The sequence below is a fragment of the Geospiza fortis genome, unplaced genomic scaffold (assembly GCF_000277835.1).
Source record: "Geospiza fortis unplaced genomic scaffold, GeoFor_1.0 scaffold92, whole genome shotgun sequence".
In the NCBI taxonomy this organism is placed as follows: domain Eukaryota; kingdom Metazoa; phylum Chordata; class Aves; order Passeriformes; family Thraupidae; genus Geospiza; species Geospiza fortis.
The window spans coordinates 2,529,771-2,548,386 of NW_005054389.1; the positions used below are offsets into that span (position 1 = coordinate 2,529,771).

The window sequence follows — 18,616 nt, forward strand, 5'->3', positions numbered from 1 at the left end:
ATGCAAAGCCCAGCCAAGCCCAGACACTGCAGCTGATCCCTGGGGAGGCCTGAGCCCCTGCTCTGGGGCTGAGCAGGCACAGAGTGCCCTGGACAGGGTGCACAGGGCCCAGAGTCTTTGGAGCAGGAAACACAACCCTGGTCCTGCACCCGGGACTGATTCTGTCCTTACCAAGGGCCTCCAAACATGCTTGGATGGAATAATTGCTCTGAGTAAACTGGGACTTTGATGACCCTGAATTGCAAGTGAATGACTCAAATACACAATAATGGATTTAATCATTCATGTATGTGTTTGGTATAATCGTAGAGGAAAAAGAATTACTACAGGCAAGATTTCTCTGGCAACTTCTTGGTTAGTGAAGCTATTATATCTCTTTATATGTAAATTCCAGGCCTGCCAAGAGCCTACACACAAAATACTTTCCACTGGTAGTTGAAAATGAACCTAAGGGAGTTTATGAAGATTTAATTTTCTTTTTTCTTTTTTTTTACACTGTCTTGTGTCATGTGTGGAAGGTAATCAAGGAAACAAGACAACCAAAATGTGTTTGTCAGAATTTTTACTACAAATATTTTTCTTCCATGATATTTAGTAGGAAAACCACATTAAATTTTTCTCAAAGCAATGCATTCATTGATATAGGCTGGCTTAAGGATGCAGAGAATGAATATATTACAGTCAGGAACCACAGAGTCACAGACATGGGCTCGATATCAGAGGCTATGGATGATAAATCTTTCCATGACAGGATTCCTCAATTGCTGCTTTCCTCTGTGGACAGTAGCACAGCAGTGTATTTGTAGACTCCTGGGAAAAGCCAGATCCAGAGCCAGTTCCTGGCCTGAATTTTGTCTGTTTATAACCAAGCACAGTTTCTCTGCAGGAATGAAAACAAGCAAGCATGCAGGTAAATAGGGGAAGATGTAGTTCAGCCTGCTTACTCAATGCGCGGAGCTGTACATCAGTTCCACTGCTTTTTCAATTTCTTTTTGTTTCTTTTCTTGTTCAAGCAGAGAGCAATCTGTTTCTTAAGAGCAGTCTGATTTGTGAGGTCTCAGTTCCTCATTAGTTGCATGAGTTACAGAAAGTGGAAAACTCTCTGGGACTTGAGAAATGGTGTGTGCTTCATGTGAAGTATTTCCCCATCACTTTTGTGCTGGATTTCAGAAACATTTTGGGTAACCAGTCTATTTCTCATGAGTACTCTTGGGCTATTTTATTTCTGTGTGTATGAGTGTTTCACAACTCTGTTTTTAATGTTTGAATGAGACAAGGGAAAAAAAATACACCCCACCTTACACAGGAGAGAAGAAGTGTAATCATCCAAAATGTGTTTTGCTGTAGAATCTTATAGCTTTAATTTTTTTTTTTGTCAGCATAGTTCAAACTGCAGGGGCTCTGACTTGGATTGGTGTAGATTTTGATACCACCTGCATTCACTCACTTCAAAACTTTGATTCAAAACCTTCAACACTTTTTCCTGGTCTTCACAACTTTGCTGTGATATCTGACAGGGATGCCAGACGGCCCAAAGAGATAAACATCAAACAAGTAGAGTGTCCCTGCCTCCAGCCCTTTGATGGTCTCTGTGGTGACGGCTCGCTGGAGGTTTAGGTCATAGAAGTACTTGCACAGCACTTTCTCTGATTTGTGCCGAGATTCAGGCCCAGAGCACCTGTCTGCACTCTGCAGCTCCCTCCAGATCTGATCCTCCTCAATCCTTTTTCTGTACACACAGTACTTGCTCTCCTCTTGTGTTCCCAGCCAGGCAATGGTCACAGACCTGCATGTTCTCAGTTTACTGAAGGATTTGATCTTTAAGCTCTCTGGAAGGAGTGGGAATAAGGGCTTGTGGAAATGGGGGGATGCCAGTACCTTCACAGAAGAGTTTGATTCCTCTGTGGACCTCAGCTGCACTGAATAGGTGTCCAGCAGCTTTCCCTTCAGGGAGAAATACCTCAGCCCAGAGAGGTTTTCTGATGCCACTGTTTTGCCATTCCTTGTTATGTGAACCCGTATTTGGCCTCGACACAACTGAAAGGTGAAGTGGATTTTCTTGTGCCTTGCCTGGTACTGCAGACTGTAGAATTTCTGCTTTTTCCCATCCAGGACCACGTGAACCACTTTGCCATCTTTCAGCTCTGTCACCTTGGGCTCAGGTTCTTCCAGGGTCCTGGCGAATGTCCCGGTGTACGCAGCGCTGGCGTTAGTGAGGAGGTTGACAATAAAAACATCAAAGTAATACTGAGTGCTGGGGCTGAGGTTGGGCACTGTGTAGGTGTTCTTGGTGCCCATGCACACCTGCCTGACTTCCCCACTGCTCACTTTGTTGATGATGCTCAGTTCGCTGTTGGACAATATCATCACCTGCTGTGGCTCCAGAAGGTATGGAGAGAGGGACAGAGCTACTGTGGGTGGCAGCTTCATTCCAGAGGATCTGATGGCTGTCTCAGCAGCACACAAGCTCTTGTAGTTGTGCTTTTCATTAACCAGGAGGCAGTACTGGATGCCCTCGCTGCGCTGCAGGACAGAAGGGCTGTGTTTCCAGGCCAGGGTCACTGTTGTGTGGCCAATGCCGACGACATCGATGCGTGGATCCCCTGGGAGCTCTGGATACAGGTGCCCAGACGTGGTGTCAGTTGTTAGGTACACGGTGATGTGTGTGTCCCTCTCCGTGGACAGGAACTCCAGCAGGTACAGGGCAGAATGGGAAGACATTCCCATGTAAGTCTCTACAGAATTTCCCTTGTAGCTGAAGATAGTGGACACCATGCTTGAAGCCTTGTGAGATTTGGAGACCTCTTGTGTATCATGGTCACCTGCAGGCAAAAGGCAGACTTGTAACTTCTGCTTTAAAAGATGTGAAATAAAGCACATCATGCAAGTTGCACTGTTAGAGAACATTATATTTTCTTCTTGAAAGCAGCAATTATAACTAAAAATATATTTTAGTAAAAACATGTTGCTACTGGCAATTTATTAAATTAAAATTTGAGAAGCTTTTATTTTAGCAGTGCAGCTGTAGAATTATGTTTTCAAAAATACTGTAATTATAAAGCCACAACTTGCAAAAGCTTGGCTTGTGTCATGCTTGATGCCCCTACAATTTTCTTCTTCTATTTGCTATCTCTTAGGGTACTTTAAGGAGACTCATTATTTCTGTGCTAGGTTTTTTTCTTTGGATTAGTTTTAGTCCATTGTCTCATGAAGAGGGAAAACGTATCAATTTGAAGGAGTATAATTTGAACTCCTCAGTCAGGTGTACCTGCTTGACAGCTCAGAACTTGTTAATGGCAGCTTTTAGATTTTTAGTTTGAAAAATTAATTCAAAAAATCATGCAAGAGAAAGGAATTGCCTTTAAGGCAATATAGTAGCCACTGCCATGGTAGATGTGGCAAGAATAAATGGCTAAATCTTCTCTGCTTCATGTGAGGAGCAAACAGTTGTCTCAAGCGACCTAAGCCACAGAAAAATAACTGAGGCAGCAGAGGGAAATTTGGCCAAGTACCAAGAGCTTATGAATCTGGTCTGTTTGTGCAGCCTGGAAGACCTGCAGTTGTTCCCAAATATTAACCTTAGATGTAGACATTTTATAGCTAATCCTTATTTTTTTTGTGTTGAGGGCAAGATCTGATGGGTTTCCATGCTTTACCCACAGAAACTGGGTCAGTCCATGGCAATTTAAAGGAGGGAACCACAAAATGTTTGGGCTTGTGGGAAATTTCCTGTAACACATTTATGAGTGACTTGTTCTTTCTTTGCCTCTGCTTGGGCAGCCTGAAGGCCTTACCTGGTGCTGCTTTTCCTGGTGGAAACTTGTACACGAGTATGCTCCACTCAATGGGAACATCACAGGGAGTCACTGTTATTGAGAAAGGGGCAAGGGCCCTGCCCTCTTCCAAAACAAAGTAGTACCTGTAAATGTGAATAGAAATAAAGGCAATGCATCAGGGAATTCAGGTTTGCCCAAAAGTCCTTGTAATCAGCCATTCTGACACGGGTCACTTTGCTCTGGGTAGAAATGACTGTTCTCTGAGGTGCATCCACACAAAGGGATTATTGAGTATCTGCAGTGGGAAGAAAATAGGCTGTGGGGTATGGTTTTTTTAAATCCACATGTATTTGCTGAAATATTTATCCACTTAAGGCAATATTTTTCCCTCAGTTTTTTTTCCATGCTTGAGGTGAACATTGTATCTCATCCTTAGCTGGTTATTTTGGATGATGGATGTGATTTAGCTGTCTGCCTTCTCCATAACTACCTGTTGCCAGTTCTGCCTTGACTGCCTTTGTGTCAGAGGCTGCTATGCATGAGCACCACAAAGTGTCATCAGTCTCTTTGGTCAGGTTTTGATTCCTGCCTTGAAAAAGTCCAACCTCCTATCTTACTCTGTTTTATTTCTGTTGGTTTTATACAGGCTGTATAATGTATGGACTTGGCCATAAAATGTTTGGATTTGGGTGCTTCCTCTGCACTTCAGTGAAGACAATTGGCAGTCCAAGGGGTTTTTTTGTTGTTCACCAGTGAGACAAGCACAGCCCCTATGGATAGACTCTGTCAGCCTGGAGGTGTGGCTTACTTTCAGGGCCTGGCTCCTGGGCCAGAGTGGAGCTTCCCTGGAATCAGTTCCACATTCTTGAGTCTTTTACTCTCAGCCAAAACTTGTCCTTGCTTGTCTTCCTGTTTGGATGGCTGGGGTTCAGAAGAACCTTCCTGATCATGCTAAACTATTTCCTAATTGCAGTCTTAATGTCATGCCACAAGAACATAGAAAAACTCCCTTTTCATTGTTTCAATACCACTGTTCTTTAACTAGGAGAGCTCCTAGTTCTGCTTTTGTGAGCATGGTCACATTATGTAACATGTGCCATGTTCCAGTTTTTCTGTGCAGTGCATGTCAAGGCTGAGCAATCTGGCTCACCCTCTGTTCCATGACCACTCGGGTGTGTGTCAAAATCTGTATTTGCTGGGCTCTGTCCAAAGCGCATCTCTTCCCAAACAAGCAGATTGATCTTTGCTACCCAGATGCAGTGCCAGCTGTAATATCTAGATCACCTACATATCTGGGTATGGCAGAAGACTTTGCAGATATTTTGGGAAGATGAAGAATGTGGAATTTTCACATGCAAAGCACTTTTGATCTTAGCAAGTTGTACTGCCACTCAGCAAAAACACTTTTAGTGTGCAGGACAGTGGCAGATTTCCTGATAAGATGTCTGTGCAGGTATTCTATTGATTTTTGGGGTAATGGATTTGCTAGGTAAAACGTTTGTATCTCGCTGTGAATGTAGGGTGGCTGCTGTCTGCAGAGCTGAAGCTGGGTTGTTTGTGACACAGCTGTTTGCTGCTGGAGCCCACCCATCCTCTATCATTTCTGCTGCTGCTCTGACAGCTCAGAAAGCTGCTGAAATGTGTACAGGAATCTACACTTCATCTCAGAGGTTCATTCCAGATTGTGGGCAGTGTAATGACCCTTGAGGAGTGGGGCATTTTTCTGGCATTTCAGTGTACACTGATAGAGCCCTGCAGGCACACAGGGATTCTTGGCTTATCCTGGTAGTGTGCAATTCCCAGTGACACGGGGATGGATCTGAGAGTAGGGGTGGCTGATCTGCTCTTACCTTTTGGGTATATCCTTCAGCAGGTGAATGGTAGTTTCCTTACCATCTGCAAGTATCAGGGAGTGGTAGAAATTGAAGAGGTTGCTCTTGAAGCTCTGTTGGGAGCTGGTGGTGGGTGCTTTTATAGAATGGCACAAACAAGTTGCCATGAGAAGATGGAGAGGAAGATAAAGCCAGAATGAGGACATCTTCAGTACTGCAAAGTGGGGTGACAAAAGTGAACAGAAATGGCTGTCACAGGAGAGAAAGTAATGTGACCCTCTCTTTCTGTGCCTTTCCTGGTATTTGTTATAATCCTAGCAAGCCAGGCATTCAAATAGTGCAAGTCTCCATTTTGCTGAATCTTTTAAAGATCACAGAAATGTTTTTCTGAGGATCTCTCAGCAAAGATTTAATTGCAGAAACTGCTATGAAGTCTTTGATTAGAGAGAAAAAATGTAGTCAGTGCAGCACAAGTGCACCATGACAATTTTTTTTAAAAAAATCTTTTTACTGCAGTCAGAATGAGTAGAAAATCACATTTAAATGATTTTTTTTTTCTAGTTTGTGATGTTCACTTACTAAATTTCAAGGCTGAGCTATTTGTTATGGAACTGTCCCTTTAAAACACTCTAGAGGTCCCTGCGTCCCAAACCCGGCTTCTGCTGTTCTGTCAGAGATCACTGAATTTTTATTTTGTCCACTGGGACAGTAGGTATGTGTAGATAAGAGGATCACTGTAACTTATCCAGAGCTGTGTAAGATACTGTTTGGTCAAAGGTGGAGAATCTTGGATAAGAATCCCTGAACTGGTGCTTAGATTTTAAGCTCTGTGGATCTCATTTGGAAGAAAGCTTTATCACTGTAGGGCAGTAATCTTGTTCTTAGATTTTTGTGTTGCTTATCATTCTCATGCCTGCATCACTTCCAGCCTGTCTCAGCATTTGCTGCTCACTGGAACTGTAACAACTGTCTTGTATTCACTCTGGTAAGAGATTGTTCAAAAATGTTCCATTTTTCAACAGCCCTTATTGTCAGCTTGGAATCTATGAAAGAAAAGGACAAAACCAGTCCCCAGCAAGTACTGACATTATTTAAACTGCTGTGTGCATTGCCCAGAGCTACACAGAGGAGGAGAAGGCTCCAGTTAGGACAGGAAACTTTGGAGTGCACTATGTGCAGTTATTGATTATAACTTACAGCTCCTTTGTCTGCCACATTCAGTTTCAGAAAGTGTGAAAGTGGAAGGGGCAGAGACCTTCAATACAGGTGCCAGCTGTAGCTCAGGGATTTGGAAAGCAGAGGGAGCTCTGTGTGCAAGATCCCTTTTTTGAGGAAAAAGTAGCCTATTGCATCTTACAAGCAGCAAGGAGTAAAGATCCTGGTTAAATCTGATTGTTGACTGGTGAGGGGAGAAAACATACAAGACAAAGGCTCAGTTCTTTGCGATTTTCATTTCTTTCTGAGATCAGCTCTTTCTCCATAGTGTCTGTAAAAGTGTAGAAGATTTTAGGCAGTCAAATCTCCAGTTCAGCACACCCACTGTCCATTGCAGTTAAAGTGACTTTATAAAAGGATCCCTTCCTTTTTAAATCCATTTGAAACATACATTTAAATACAGCATTGAATAAATCTCTAGGTTTTTATGTACAAAATCTGGAATTCCCATAGTCAAGCACATCTTTAGTATCAGTGAGATGATTATGGAAATTATGGTTACCAGGTCATCTGAATGCCCCTCTCAACATCCAGAAAAAGTTGGTTTATTCTCTGTCTGCGTGTACTATTTTAGCACTTGGTTGAATGCAGGCTTAAACAACCATCTGAACAAGTTGAAAGAATAGATAAGATTTCCATATCAATTCCATTTTAATGCTCTTATAATAGAGATTTTCCTTATGACTCTGAGTCACTTTGCCACTTGGTTATTCCTCTAGTCTAATTATAGCTTACAGATTTAAAATAGAACCCCAAATATTTTGCTTTACCTTTGACAGTGGAATCTGAGTTGCTCTGTGCTTTGGAGAGGATTTTAAAAAAGTCTTTCTGCTGCTTAAATGACAGGATCCTGCAAACCACACTGATACCACAGCAGCTCAGCTTTTCTTCTCCAGGAAAACAAACAAACCAAGTGATCAACAAACTTATAATCAGCTTATCCCAAAGAGAGCATCATCCCAAAGGCTATTTTCACTCAATTACACAAACAATATATTCTCAGACTGTTGAAAATATGTTACACAAAAAATACTGTACTTACCTATTTTGTTCCTAGATGATCCTCAGACCACTCGCTTTCTTTGCCAAAAAAGCAGAAAAGAACACAGACTTTTCAGATCTCTGTAGGCAGATGAAAATCAAAACTGTGCAACCAGTTTAACAGGACAGAACTGATTTTTCCATATGGCTCCTGAACAGACATAGCAACTGAAATGCTTGCGGTCCTTCATGAGAAGTAAAAAAACCCCCAAAAAACCAGCAAACCAAAGCCACAATGGGATTTTGGTGCTTTCTTCGGTGGGGTGTTTTCAGAGGTTGTTTTAAACTTGCCCAGCTGTCCAATCTCCCAGGCGCTGGTGGCTGTCCCCTCAGTGCCTGGGCTGTGCAGCAGTTGGGCTGTGCTGCCTGCAGAGCCCAGGAGCTGCTCCTGCACCCAGTGTCAGCAGCAGCTCTGTGAGCAGGGGGGGTGATGGAGAGAGGAGCAAACACTGTTAACCCTTGTCAGCCCTTAATCCAAGCCAGCCAGGGGTGCGCCAGTCTCCTCCAGAGACCTGCTTTTGTGTTAGCAGCCTGATGGCCCTCCCAAGGAGTGTGAGATCTCTCTGCCCTCAGCTCTGCAGGAGCTCCAGGTGATTCCAGGTGGGCTGAGTTTCTGCTGGGGTGCTTTATGGGCCCAACAAGTGCTGACCTAAAGCAGGGAAGGCAAAAAAAAAAAAAAAAAAAAAATGCAAGTGAGAGAATGCTCTGTGTTTTTAAAGCAGACTGGAATTAGCAATCCTTTGAAAGCTGTCAGAAATCTCCTGAATAGAGCTGAGCAGTTTTCTTGGCTTAGAGAGGCTGTGTAAGAAGGAAACTCTGAAAGTGTCTGGGCTGGGGGAGCATTTCTGTGCCTGAGGGAGGAGGCAGCAAAAGGGTGCATGGGAAGAGGCTCACAGCAAGCCAAGCACTTGCTTGTTGGGGCTACAAAGCAGTTGTAGCAAAGCCATGGTTCTTTTCAGGCCACTCCTGCTGAGTGAGAGCAGTGCATGGCCAGGATTCACAGGCTGCTTGTACTTCTTGGCCTGGGCTGTCAGCAAAGATGCCCTGGGATTGGTCCTGTGGGGATGCCTGCTCAGAAAGGCAAGCCCCAGGAAGCTGCATGAGCTTCCAGGCAGGCACTTTGCAGGGGACAAAGGCACAATATTGTGGGGAGGCTCTATTTTTAAATAAAATCTCTTGTGTTTGAAGAGTGGCTTGCAGTAACCCTTTAGTATTGTCTCCCTGGATTCAGAGTTAGATTGTTGAAGCCTTCCCAAGACTAAAAGTTTGCTAAGAAGAGGGGAGATAATGGAGAAGTAGAAAGAGCTTTCAACAGATTTTGCATAGCAGATCCTTCTGAAAATGTAAATTTGCTCATCAGCTGATGTAGGAGAAATATTTACAGTGCAGAGGATGGCAGGAATAATTAAGGTGGTCATGATTTTTTTTTTGCTGAAAAGTTTTGTTGAGCAACTGTGATTTTAAGGAGGGACAGCATGTGGGAACCTTGATACAGGCACTGTGTGATCAGGGTATTGGTTTGATACAGGCACTGTGTGATCAGGGTGTTGGTTTGATCACTGTATGATCAGGGTGTTGGCACCCTGGAGCTATGAGGGGACACTGCTGGATGTATGCTAGAAAACTGGCACAAGCAGGGTAAATGGTGAACAGGGTCTGCCAGACAAACCATCGTTCTGGTGTGAAATCCAGCCCAGGTCAAGTCTGTGTAACAGATCTGGGAGCTAATGGAAATGTAAGCACCTAGACAGAGCCAAAGTGCTTCCTTAAAGGAGGAGAAACAGGAGAAAAAGGTGTTGGTGCAAAGTCCAGTAAGGTCCCAGGGCAGGCCTGGAAGAGGGAAATGTAGGTCCGATGAGGTGCATCAAAAATGAGCCCTGAAAACAGGACGTGAAATTTATTTTCACAGAAAAAAAAAGGTCACGATATTAGTGCAGGGTCTACAGTCTGTTTTGTGGTGGGAATTTGGAGGGACTCATGGATGGAAGTCAGCAGGGACAATTGTGGGCCAGCCACCAGTGCTAAGTAGGGACATCTCTGGGCAAATCTCAGAAGAGGATGTCACTCATATCTAGTAAAATCCCTAAATCTGGACAGAGCGGACATGTTTTCTGTAAAAAGGATGGACTGTGTCTTGGCCTCTCCAAACCTCCCCACTGCCACCAAAAAAAACCATTACCCTCTGCAAAACTCGGCTTCCAGGGGAGGCAATGGGAGTATTTCCTTTGGCCATCATTTCAGAGTTGGAAGCCAAATGCTTGAAGGAGCCCTCTGTGTCCCACTGAATAAAACATGAGCAAGGATGTCAGGTGAAGAAGGCTGGTGATGGTGTAAGTATGGAAATAATCCAGCTCCTCTCTGGACAATTTCTCACGTTCTTCCCATGTGCATCTGCTTACATGCTTTGCTGGAGCAGAATCTGTGCTCATAAATTTTCTGAGAGGTTCACTGAAGCACTGTCAAAGGGGGAAAAGTATTCTCTATGGAGAAAGTTAAATTCATGAGCTAAATTCATGACTTGTATAGCTTGACTGAACTGAGTGAAGTTACAACAGGGATAAATCAGTCCTTGATTTGGCAAAAAATAGGTACAATGGCCTTTTCAGTAGAAAAAAGTCTGTGTTGAGCAGGCTGTGCTCCCCTCAGAGCTGAGCTGGTGACTTCAGGAGATCATCAGCTGTTCAGAGATCCTACTCCTGCTCCAACCCTGCTGCCCATCCACACCTTTCACAGATGTGAGAGATGGAGCACCTTTGACCACCAGAGACTTGATTTATACTCAGTTATGTATAGGCTCTGCTAAAAGATCAGTGATGCTGAAACAAAGGAGCTGCTTTGAAATGGGAGCAAAAAGCCAGACTGGGGTTTAGCTTGAAGCTCTCAAAGACACTTCAGGTGTTCATTTCCTGGACCTGCAGCCCAAAGCTGTGTACTCAGGTGAGGGGTTCTGCAGGCCAGGGGAGTGCCCTGCAGTCTTGGCAGAACTGTCCCAGCGTTTGGTTGCTGTTTCATGGCATGCCTTGCACAGGGATGCTCAGGGGCTCACCTTGCAGAGCACAGCTCTGACAATTGTGTCACACTGCTGTACATGGAAAGAAGATGCAAAAATTGGGTTTTGGGTATTTCTGCTGAAGAACTTGCCTGCCTGGCAATGCTTCTTTGAGCTGGTTTGGTCACCTCCATCAGGGACCTGTGTGTGGGAAGGGCAAGGAGAGCTGCAGTCCTCCCTGTGCTACAGGGGAGAGTGGGAACAGGGCTGCCCTGTGTTCCATCCATCACCCAGCTGCATCAGCCCCTGGCTGTTAATTCTGGCAGTTCCCAAGCACAGACAGCTTCCCTGTGCCCCCAGCCCAGCCTAGGGAGCTCTGTTTCATGAAAATCTGTAAGCAAATTAAAAATGCATGGGGAAAGCGAAATCTAATCTGTCAGTTATGAGATGAGCAGTATTCTTCCTTTCTGTCTTTTACACATGCACATATGTATTCTATCAACAGCTGAGGTAGAATTGTTAGTCTTTGGCCCCCAGCTACCTGTCTGCCTGCAAAATGCCTTTTGAACTAATCTTCCTGCATAAACTACCTTCATAGCCCTAAGCACAAGTAGCTATGGATGTCTGATGGGGGGAATGATAACATCCAAACGTTTTCTGCCTTTTCAACAGCCCCAAGTTGCAATCTATTCCTCTTAGCAAAAGAATCTGACTTGCCCTTATGGCTATGGTTTGGGGGATGCAAATTTCTGTAAAAATCCCCTCCCAAGTGGAAAGGTTGTCCAAATCATTGCTTGGTAGTTACTGGGGCCAGTATGTCCTTGATGAGTTCATGTACTTCTGGTTAGTATTATTGCTCAAAAAATATCATCCTAGACACACAGCTGGGCTCCAGAAAGAATCACACTTTCCTTTGAAGCTGTGAAAGTCAATCCTAAGCAAAAGTCTGGCACTTCAAACCTATTGAGGGTATTTTAGAGGGGCAGCTGCTTTTATTTCTTCCAGGTTTTGTCAGATCCTGGCAAAGCAAAGGACTGTCAAATGAGAAAAGCCCTGAGTCTGTTCCTATTCAGAGGCATTAATAAGCAGGAGGGACAGGGAATTGCTAAGTAAAAAGCAGGCTTGAGCTTTTCCTGCAGCCTGTACTCAGGTGAGAATATAGGAAGAGGTTGTTTAGGGTGGCTTGTTCTGGCAGTAAATAGTGGGTTTGTAGGATAAAAAGCCAGTGATCTACACTTTGGACCTGTAGCTTCTATTATGGCATGTCTGTGTTGAAAGGTTCTCCAGGGAATAATACAGTGATAATTTTTATCCACTAACATTACCTGAGCTTTTCCTCAGCAGTCTCTCTCCAGCATAACATGCTGGCACTTGAAAATTATCTTTTTTATTGCTGTTGAAACTAGAAAGGGTCTTGAAGGGTCTTTTAGTGACTAGCAAAATAAGTATTACAGACACCTGATTGCTCCTCACTATTCTCATATTCTGTGTTTTCAAGAATGGTTGTAATTGCTCAGATGGGTCTGTCAAGAAATGACAGATATGATGTAGGGGGTACCTCCTGTGCAAAGCTGATTTTGCACGATGTGAGCAATTGCTTCTGAGGTCAGTATGTTCAACTTAATGGGAAAATCCCTTATTTTTAGGGTAAATTTGTTCTTCCACAAGTGTAAATTTGGTGCAACAGAAAGATCTTCAAGTACTCAGCTAGGAGTCACTGACAGCTTCTCTATGAATTAAAGAGAAACATATTGAAAGTCCTGAGCTGCTACTTTCATTTCCTTTTCCTTTTACCGTAGCCCCCAGGCTACCAGGATTGTAGGTTAAGTCCTGTTAAATAATTTCATAGAAAACACCTACAGAATTCCCTAGAAGTCATCAAACAGCATAAAAATTTGGGCAGGTGTGGGAAAATAAGGTGATGTTTGCGGCTGAGCTGAAAACTGCTGGTTATCTCAGCTAAGAAAGTCACAGGCAGAATGGAGTGGTGCTCTCTGTAATCAGTACACTGTTCTTCTAAAAGAGTAATCCTGTATTTTGTTTTTTAGCTACAGTGTTGTTTGCTTTATATGACAAAGGTTTAAATTTGTATAAACAGAACTAATCCAGCCTGGTAGACAAGGACCATCCAAGTGTTTGCTGTGCTGGAGGTTCTGAAGTGCTGGGTCACTCCTTTCAGTGTCAGGTGAGAGAGGGGCAAGGAACAGCCAGATTGTTATTCTTGAAACAAGCAGGGGGCTGCTGACTTTGATGCATCTTTCAGTGCTCTCTGATCCTGTGCAACTCCATAAGATTTTTAAAAAGGCCTTCAGTCTGACCAAGAGGCCTTTAATCTCCTAGGTGCTGCTTTCATTTACAGCATTTCACTTTCCTCTTGGGCTGCTGGGAGCCCTCCCTCCCTTGCATAGCCAGGGCAGATGGCAAACAGCCCCAGTTTCCACCTACAGCGCTGATAGGTTTTTCAGGAGGGTGTGATTGTTGGTCCTTGCTTTGTTTGTCCCATGGGCTACACCAGTTTGCTCCTGAGAGCTTTAAACCACAACCTGCCTTTTGCAGCATGGGAGAGCAGCCTGCAGTGGTGTCCCTGTGCAGATCTCCTCTCCGGTGGCTGGCAGGGGAGGAGTTAAGCACTGTCCTCCTTTCTGCTGTGCTGGCTGGAGTCACTGCCATCCCATCTGGCCCAGGCTGGCCCCAGCTCTTCCCAGCGTCCTCTGGGGAAGGCACTACAATATCCAGGAATTTTAACAATCCTAAACAGATTGGGAGCCACATATGGATGAAAATGATTAGATTATAAGGAATCCAATCACATTTGCTGCCCTAGCTGTATATTTCTAAGCATTTGGGATCAGGCTTTTTGCTCAATTACAAATATTTTACATGCAGCATAGATAAAGTTGTTATGTTTGTCTCTCCATCTTGTCCCCAGGGGAATAGTATTGATTTTAATGATGAATAAAATCTGCTGCTTTTGTCAAAAATCATCATTCTGTTCTTGATAATCAGACTGCAGAGAAGGAACGCTGAACATGATCATACTTAGGTCTATTGGAGGGGAAATGTAATCTCCTTTTTTCTGCCTTGTTTGCTCCAGTTTGTGGGGTTTCTTTCTGTTCAATTAAAAAGAGGTGGATATTTAATGGCAGGCCTTAGCAATAAGAGTTAATTTCTGTGGAACAATTTATGTAGCCATGTCCTCAGCTGCATGGAAAGCACCTTCACACCCAGGTGGGCACCTCCAGGCCAGTCTGTTTCCTGTTCTTTACACTCATTCCTTGTGGTCCTGCATGGCTCCAGCTCCTGGGAATGCTGTGCTTGCCCCAGCTGCTGCTCAGCTTACCTGGCTCCTTTTCCTCCCTGGCTGTCACCTGCTCCTTTCCGAGCTTTGCATGGGGTTGGGAAATGCCCACACCAAGGGGCAGGAATACAGATCCTCCCAAACTTGTACAGGGCCTTGCTAAAGGACCAACGCAGCTTTTTGTGCAAAGGGAAGCTTAAAAGGTCACCAAATAGCAGAAGAACTCCATGGGGAATCCTCATAGTGGAAAAAGGGAGCTAGCTGGTCTGGTTCTGCTTCCTTCCCTTCCCATAGACCAAAAGTTTTGCCTGGGGTGAGTTTTCTACTTAGAAAGTTTTGTTTTAAGAATTGTCTTGCTAATTGTTATTCTGATGTCTTGGATAAGATGTTAAGTCCTCAGGCACCCCCTGAAGGAAGCAGCCTGCCAGGCTGTGGAAAGTGGGGAATGCTCTCCTAGGACAGCCTAAAAACCTCAGAGAGCTTTGTCTGGCCCCTGACACTGGCCTGCATCAGAAATCTTGGCAGGAGGATTTCCTATGGTATAGTAGCACACCTAAGACCAGTGATTAACAGCAGTGGCTGCAGCCAGCTAGTGCTTCAGGGCCTCTGTGAAAATCACACTTTTGATTAAAAAAAAATTTTAAAAAATTACTGCTTTAAATTTACAAACTATTTTATAGTCTCATTAATTTTTCATGGGGGAAGGATAAATGAGTGGCTGGGGAAGGAGGTCAGAATATGCTATTTACACTTAATTTATAAATTATGAACTTGAAAGCTGACACTTTATGGTGCTTGTATCATTTCATAATGAAATGGAATGAATCTCTCTGCCTATGCTGGATCTGGCATAACGTTAACATTTATGCTTGTGGGCAGGTCCTAGCAGCAGTGACTGAGCACAGCTCAGCCCTTTGGTGGAAGAGGGATTCCCTTGGCATTCTCCTGGTGCTCCCTCTTTCCTATGGCAGGTGTTTGACCCTCACATTGTGCAGATGGCAGGTTTTCCATCAGAGTCCCAGCACAGCCTGGAGAGCAAAGGTGACTCTTTGCTATGCCACAGAATCTTGTGGCTCCATCTCCACCCCTGTGGAAAGACTCCACTAAATCACCCCACGAGGCCTCTGCAGCTCAAAGGGGAAATGAGGATGGCTCCAGTGGCACATTCTGAGCTGTCCAGGGCAGGGGTAAGAGAGATTGTCCTTTCTGTGTCCCTGCTGTATTCAAGTGACCCTCAGTCCCCATGGCCAGGTGATGGCACTGCAAAGACAGGACTTCAGAGGATTTGGGGAGCTCCCACCCTTCACATGCTGCTTCCTGGGGCTGGGTTTGCCCTGAAGCAGAGCTCTGTGTGCAGAGAAGGTGCAGCCACAAGCTCAGGGGGGACTCACTCTGTGCTCTCCCTTTGCTGACACAGCTACTCATGTGTCACACTGGGTCTGTGTTACAGCACTGTCCCTGACATTGGGGTGGCTCTGGTGGTGTCCAGCTTTTCAGATTTATTCCTAACAGTGGCCTCGTTTATCTTATCACTCGGCCAGTGGCTGTTTTGTTGAGACTTGTCTTCAGCTTTCAGAGTGAAATTAAATTTCTACCACCTTGTTAGTGCTCCCTATGAGTGTACAGCTTCCCAGGGAGCTGCTTGGAGTAGGACTCAGGAGCTGGATTTGGTGATCCTTGTGGGTCCCTTCCAATTCAGGATATCCTGGTGTTCTGAGGCTGCCTCAGCACAGAGTGATGTGAGAAGCCTGTCCCAAAATTGATGTCCTGCACTGGCAGCCCTTGGCTTCTTGCTTACATGCCCAGTTTCCTCTTGGGGGTTCAGGAAATGTAATGCCAAACCATTTCAGCAAGAAGTTTCCTCAAAGGTTTGAAGAGGAGTTTAACAAAGAGGAGTGATCATCAGAAATCCTAGAGCTTTCCTTCTCTATCTGTGAATTTAATTTTGTGCCTTGTTCCTTCCCTACATGGAGCTGTTCTTGGCTTGGGTCAGACTTGATTCTAATTTATGTCTGTCTAACATTAGGATGGATACTAAGAATAAGGTACCTAACATTGTCACATTGCCGGAATGTTGGCATCTGTAAGCACGTCTGGAATATGTGTCAATAGACATTCAGTTGTATTTTCTTTGAGTAATGAGAGATTTCTTGTTGCTGGATTTCACCAGCCATAAAACAGCTTAGCCATAAGCATGGCTCACCCTGGGCCATAGGAAGCAAACCCATTTTTGACATTCCCTGCATCTTTCACGTGGAGGGCTGTTGCTGTTTAGGTGCTGCTTTTCCTCCGGGCTGTTGGGATCTTATTTTTGTGTTACAGCTCAGGGTGAGAGGGGAGCTGGGGGCTGTGTCTGACCATTCCATATGGGGAAAAACCAGATTTCATTGCTCTGAAGGCACAGGATTTGGGATCAGGCTGATGGTGGGATGTTTCTGCCATAGAAGGGGCTCCTCTTGACTTCCATGTTAGCTGCCACAAAAGGCATCATTCCAAGGTGTGCTGGTCCACAGGGTAAATAGCAGGCAACCCCTGAGCTTGTGGAGGGGAAAGAGGAACAGAGCTTCAGGAGGTGTTTAATTTTCCAAGCAGACATTGCACTAGGAGGAGTCAGGGTCATAAGGCAGGCTCAGGACATGTTTCTCTCCACAGGAGCAGCTCCCAGCTTCTCTTCCAATTCATGTGGGCTTGGAAGAACAGAAGTGCTGCTCCAGATGGCAGGGGCAGCACTCCCTGTGACATGGAGAGGGCCAAGGGATGAGGGGGTGAATAGGGAGCCAGGAGGTCAGGCAGAGGAGGGAGTGGGAACAGCTACACCATTTTAGCTCCAGGTCACTGCCTCCAAAGGCTGGGGGAGCATTGTGACAGCCAGACTCTCTTGGCTGGAACAACGTGCACAACTGTGTGATCTGTTCTGTTGTTTCCACAACCTGGCATTACAAAGGCCAAAGAATAAAAATGTGTCCCCTCTCACCTGGCTTCTGGGGTGAGCTTTTCTGGCATATGGCATCCCAGATTTATAGTTCTGATTGATGGTAATAAATCCCCTTTTCCCAGGGGACGAGAGGAAGAGTCAGAGGAGTAGAATTAGCAACTGCTGGGAAAACAGTGATCAATGTCCACTCTGGGAGGAAACATTGCTGACCAAAACTGCTCCCAGCAGGATTGTCAGGGAAGCCACAGCCAATTCCTAGAGGAATTAATTTCTTCATAATCATCTTTAATGAGCATCTTTATCATGCTAGCTGAGGGATTGCATTGCTTCCAGCAGGAAACTTCTGCTAATAGATTAAAAATATTTTTTCACTCCTTTATGCACCTGACTTATCTGATGGAGGAGAAGAAAATCTGACAATGCATCTTGGCTCTGAGAAAAATGTTAAAAGAAAGGTGGAGGAGAAAGGTGGGGAAATAAAAGTGGATTTTCTCAAAGGATCTACTTGGAAATACGAAGGAGGTTGTCAGTGAAGTGCATTCAAGGGTTAATGTCTGTCTGCCATCATATTTCAAGTACAAGACCACAAGGAAATGAAGTTCACCTTCACACTCCAACATGCCAATCTGATCCAGCCATGGGTGGAAGCAAGGCCAGGGAATTCTTGCTGCAGCCACATGAAGGCATGAACACCAACAGGCAGCTGAGGAAAGGCAGCAGTCTAAATGGTCAAGACAAATGAGCTGTTATTTGGGCCAAGCTGGCTTTGTTCCTGCCTTTCAGGAGCCCACACATGAGCTCTCTGAACCTGGGAGCAGATGATCAGGTTAGCTCCACTGTGCTCTTATGAACCAATCCAACAAAGTGTTTTCAAAGTGCTGTTGGGTTTTTTTTTTTTTTAATATAAATGTCACACCTTTACAGAGTGACCCCATTTTCCTTTCTTCCCAAAACCAGTAAAAGTGCTGGAGGGCCTCAGTCTGCAAGTGCTGCTCATGAATTATTACCAAGGCTTCTCCTGCCAGGGAAGTTATGCACAGGGTGAGTAGTTATAGAGCTGAGCCTTTGGCCCAGGGAGCCCATTCTGCCTTGGAAAGGTGCTTAGAATGTGCTGGTAATTGCACATTTTAAAAAGCCAATTAGAAAATGATTAGTGCCACAAACAGCACAGCCTGACCAGAGGTGGGCCCCTCACCTATGAGACAGAGCCCTCCAATACACACATTTTCATCATCTCTGTGTAGCTGCTTAACTCACAAGAGGGGCTGAGAAATCTGGCAGTCTGACCACATATTTTCCACTTATGAAAATGAAACGTGTGTGACCATTTCTCCGAGCTGCCTTGAGAGTATCCTACCTATTAACTTTGCACATAAGAGATTTCCCTGAGATTTTCCACTTCTCTGAAAACCCTTTCCCACGTTGGCAGCTCCCACAGGAGGATCTGAGGCTGCAGCTCCCTTCATTATTTGGAAAGCCTGAGGGGGAGGTAAGGCAGTACAGCTATGCAGGGAGAGCACAGGAGCAGAT

The 18,616-nt window shown here is 44.7% G+C and overlaps 1 protein-coding gene across 1 annotated transcript; it reads right to left on the reverse strand.

Moving 5' to 3' along the window:
• Positions 1-547: 547 nt before the first annotated feature.
• LOC102035928 (protein NDNF-like) lies at positions 548-8,263 on the reverse strand. The gene is made up of 4 exons (XM_005425564.2): positions 7,866-8,263; positions 5,627-5,822; positions 3,795-3,919; positions 548-2,822 (listed from the first exon to the last, which is right to left on the reverse strand). Exons 2-4 carry the CDS (start codon positions 5,812-5,814, stop codon positions 1,471-1,473), a joined length of 1,665 nt encoding a protein of 554 aa, XP_005425621.1. The 5' UTR covers positions 5,815-5,822; positions 7,866-8,263; the 3' UTR covers positions 548-1,470.
• Between the last annotated feature and the right edge of the window lie 10,353 nt (positions 8,264-18,616).

Bases quoted from the DNA above. Each gene is read 5' to 3' on its own strand.
- LOC102035928 (XM_005425564.2), bottom strand. From the start codon at position 5,814: ATGTCCTCATTCTGGCTTTATCTTCCTCTCCATCTTCTCATGGCAACT. The intron at 3,920-5,626 runs GTAAGAGCAGAT...TCACATTTACAG, and splicing joins CTGAAGGATATACCCAAAAG to GTACTACTTTGTTTTGGAAG. The intron at 2,823-3,794 runs GTAAGGCCTTCA...TTTTGCCTGCAG, and splicing joins ACCAGGAAAAGCAGCACCAG to GTGACCATGATACACAAGAG.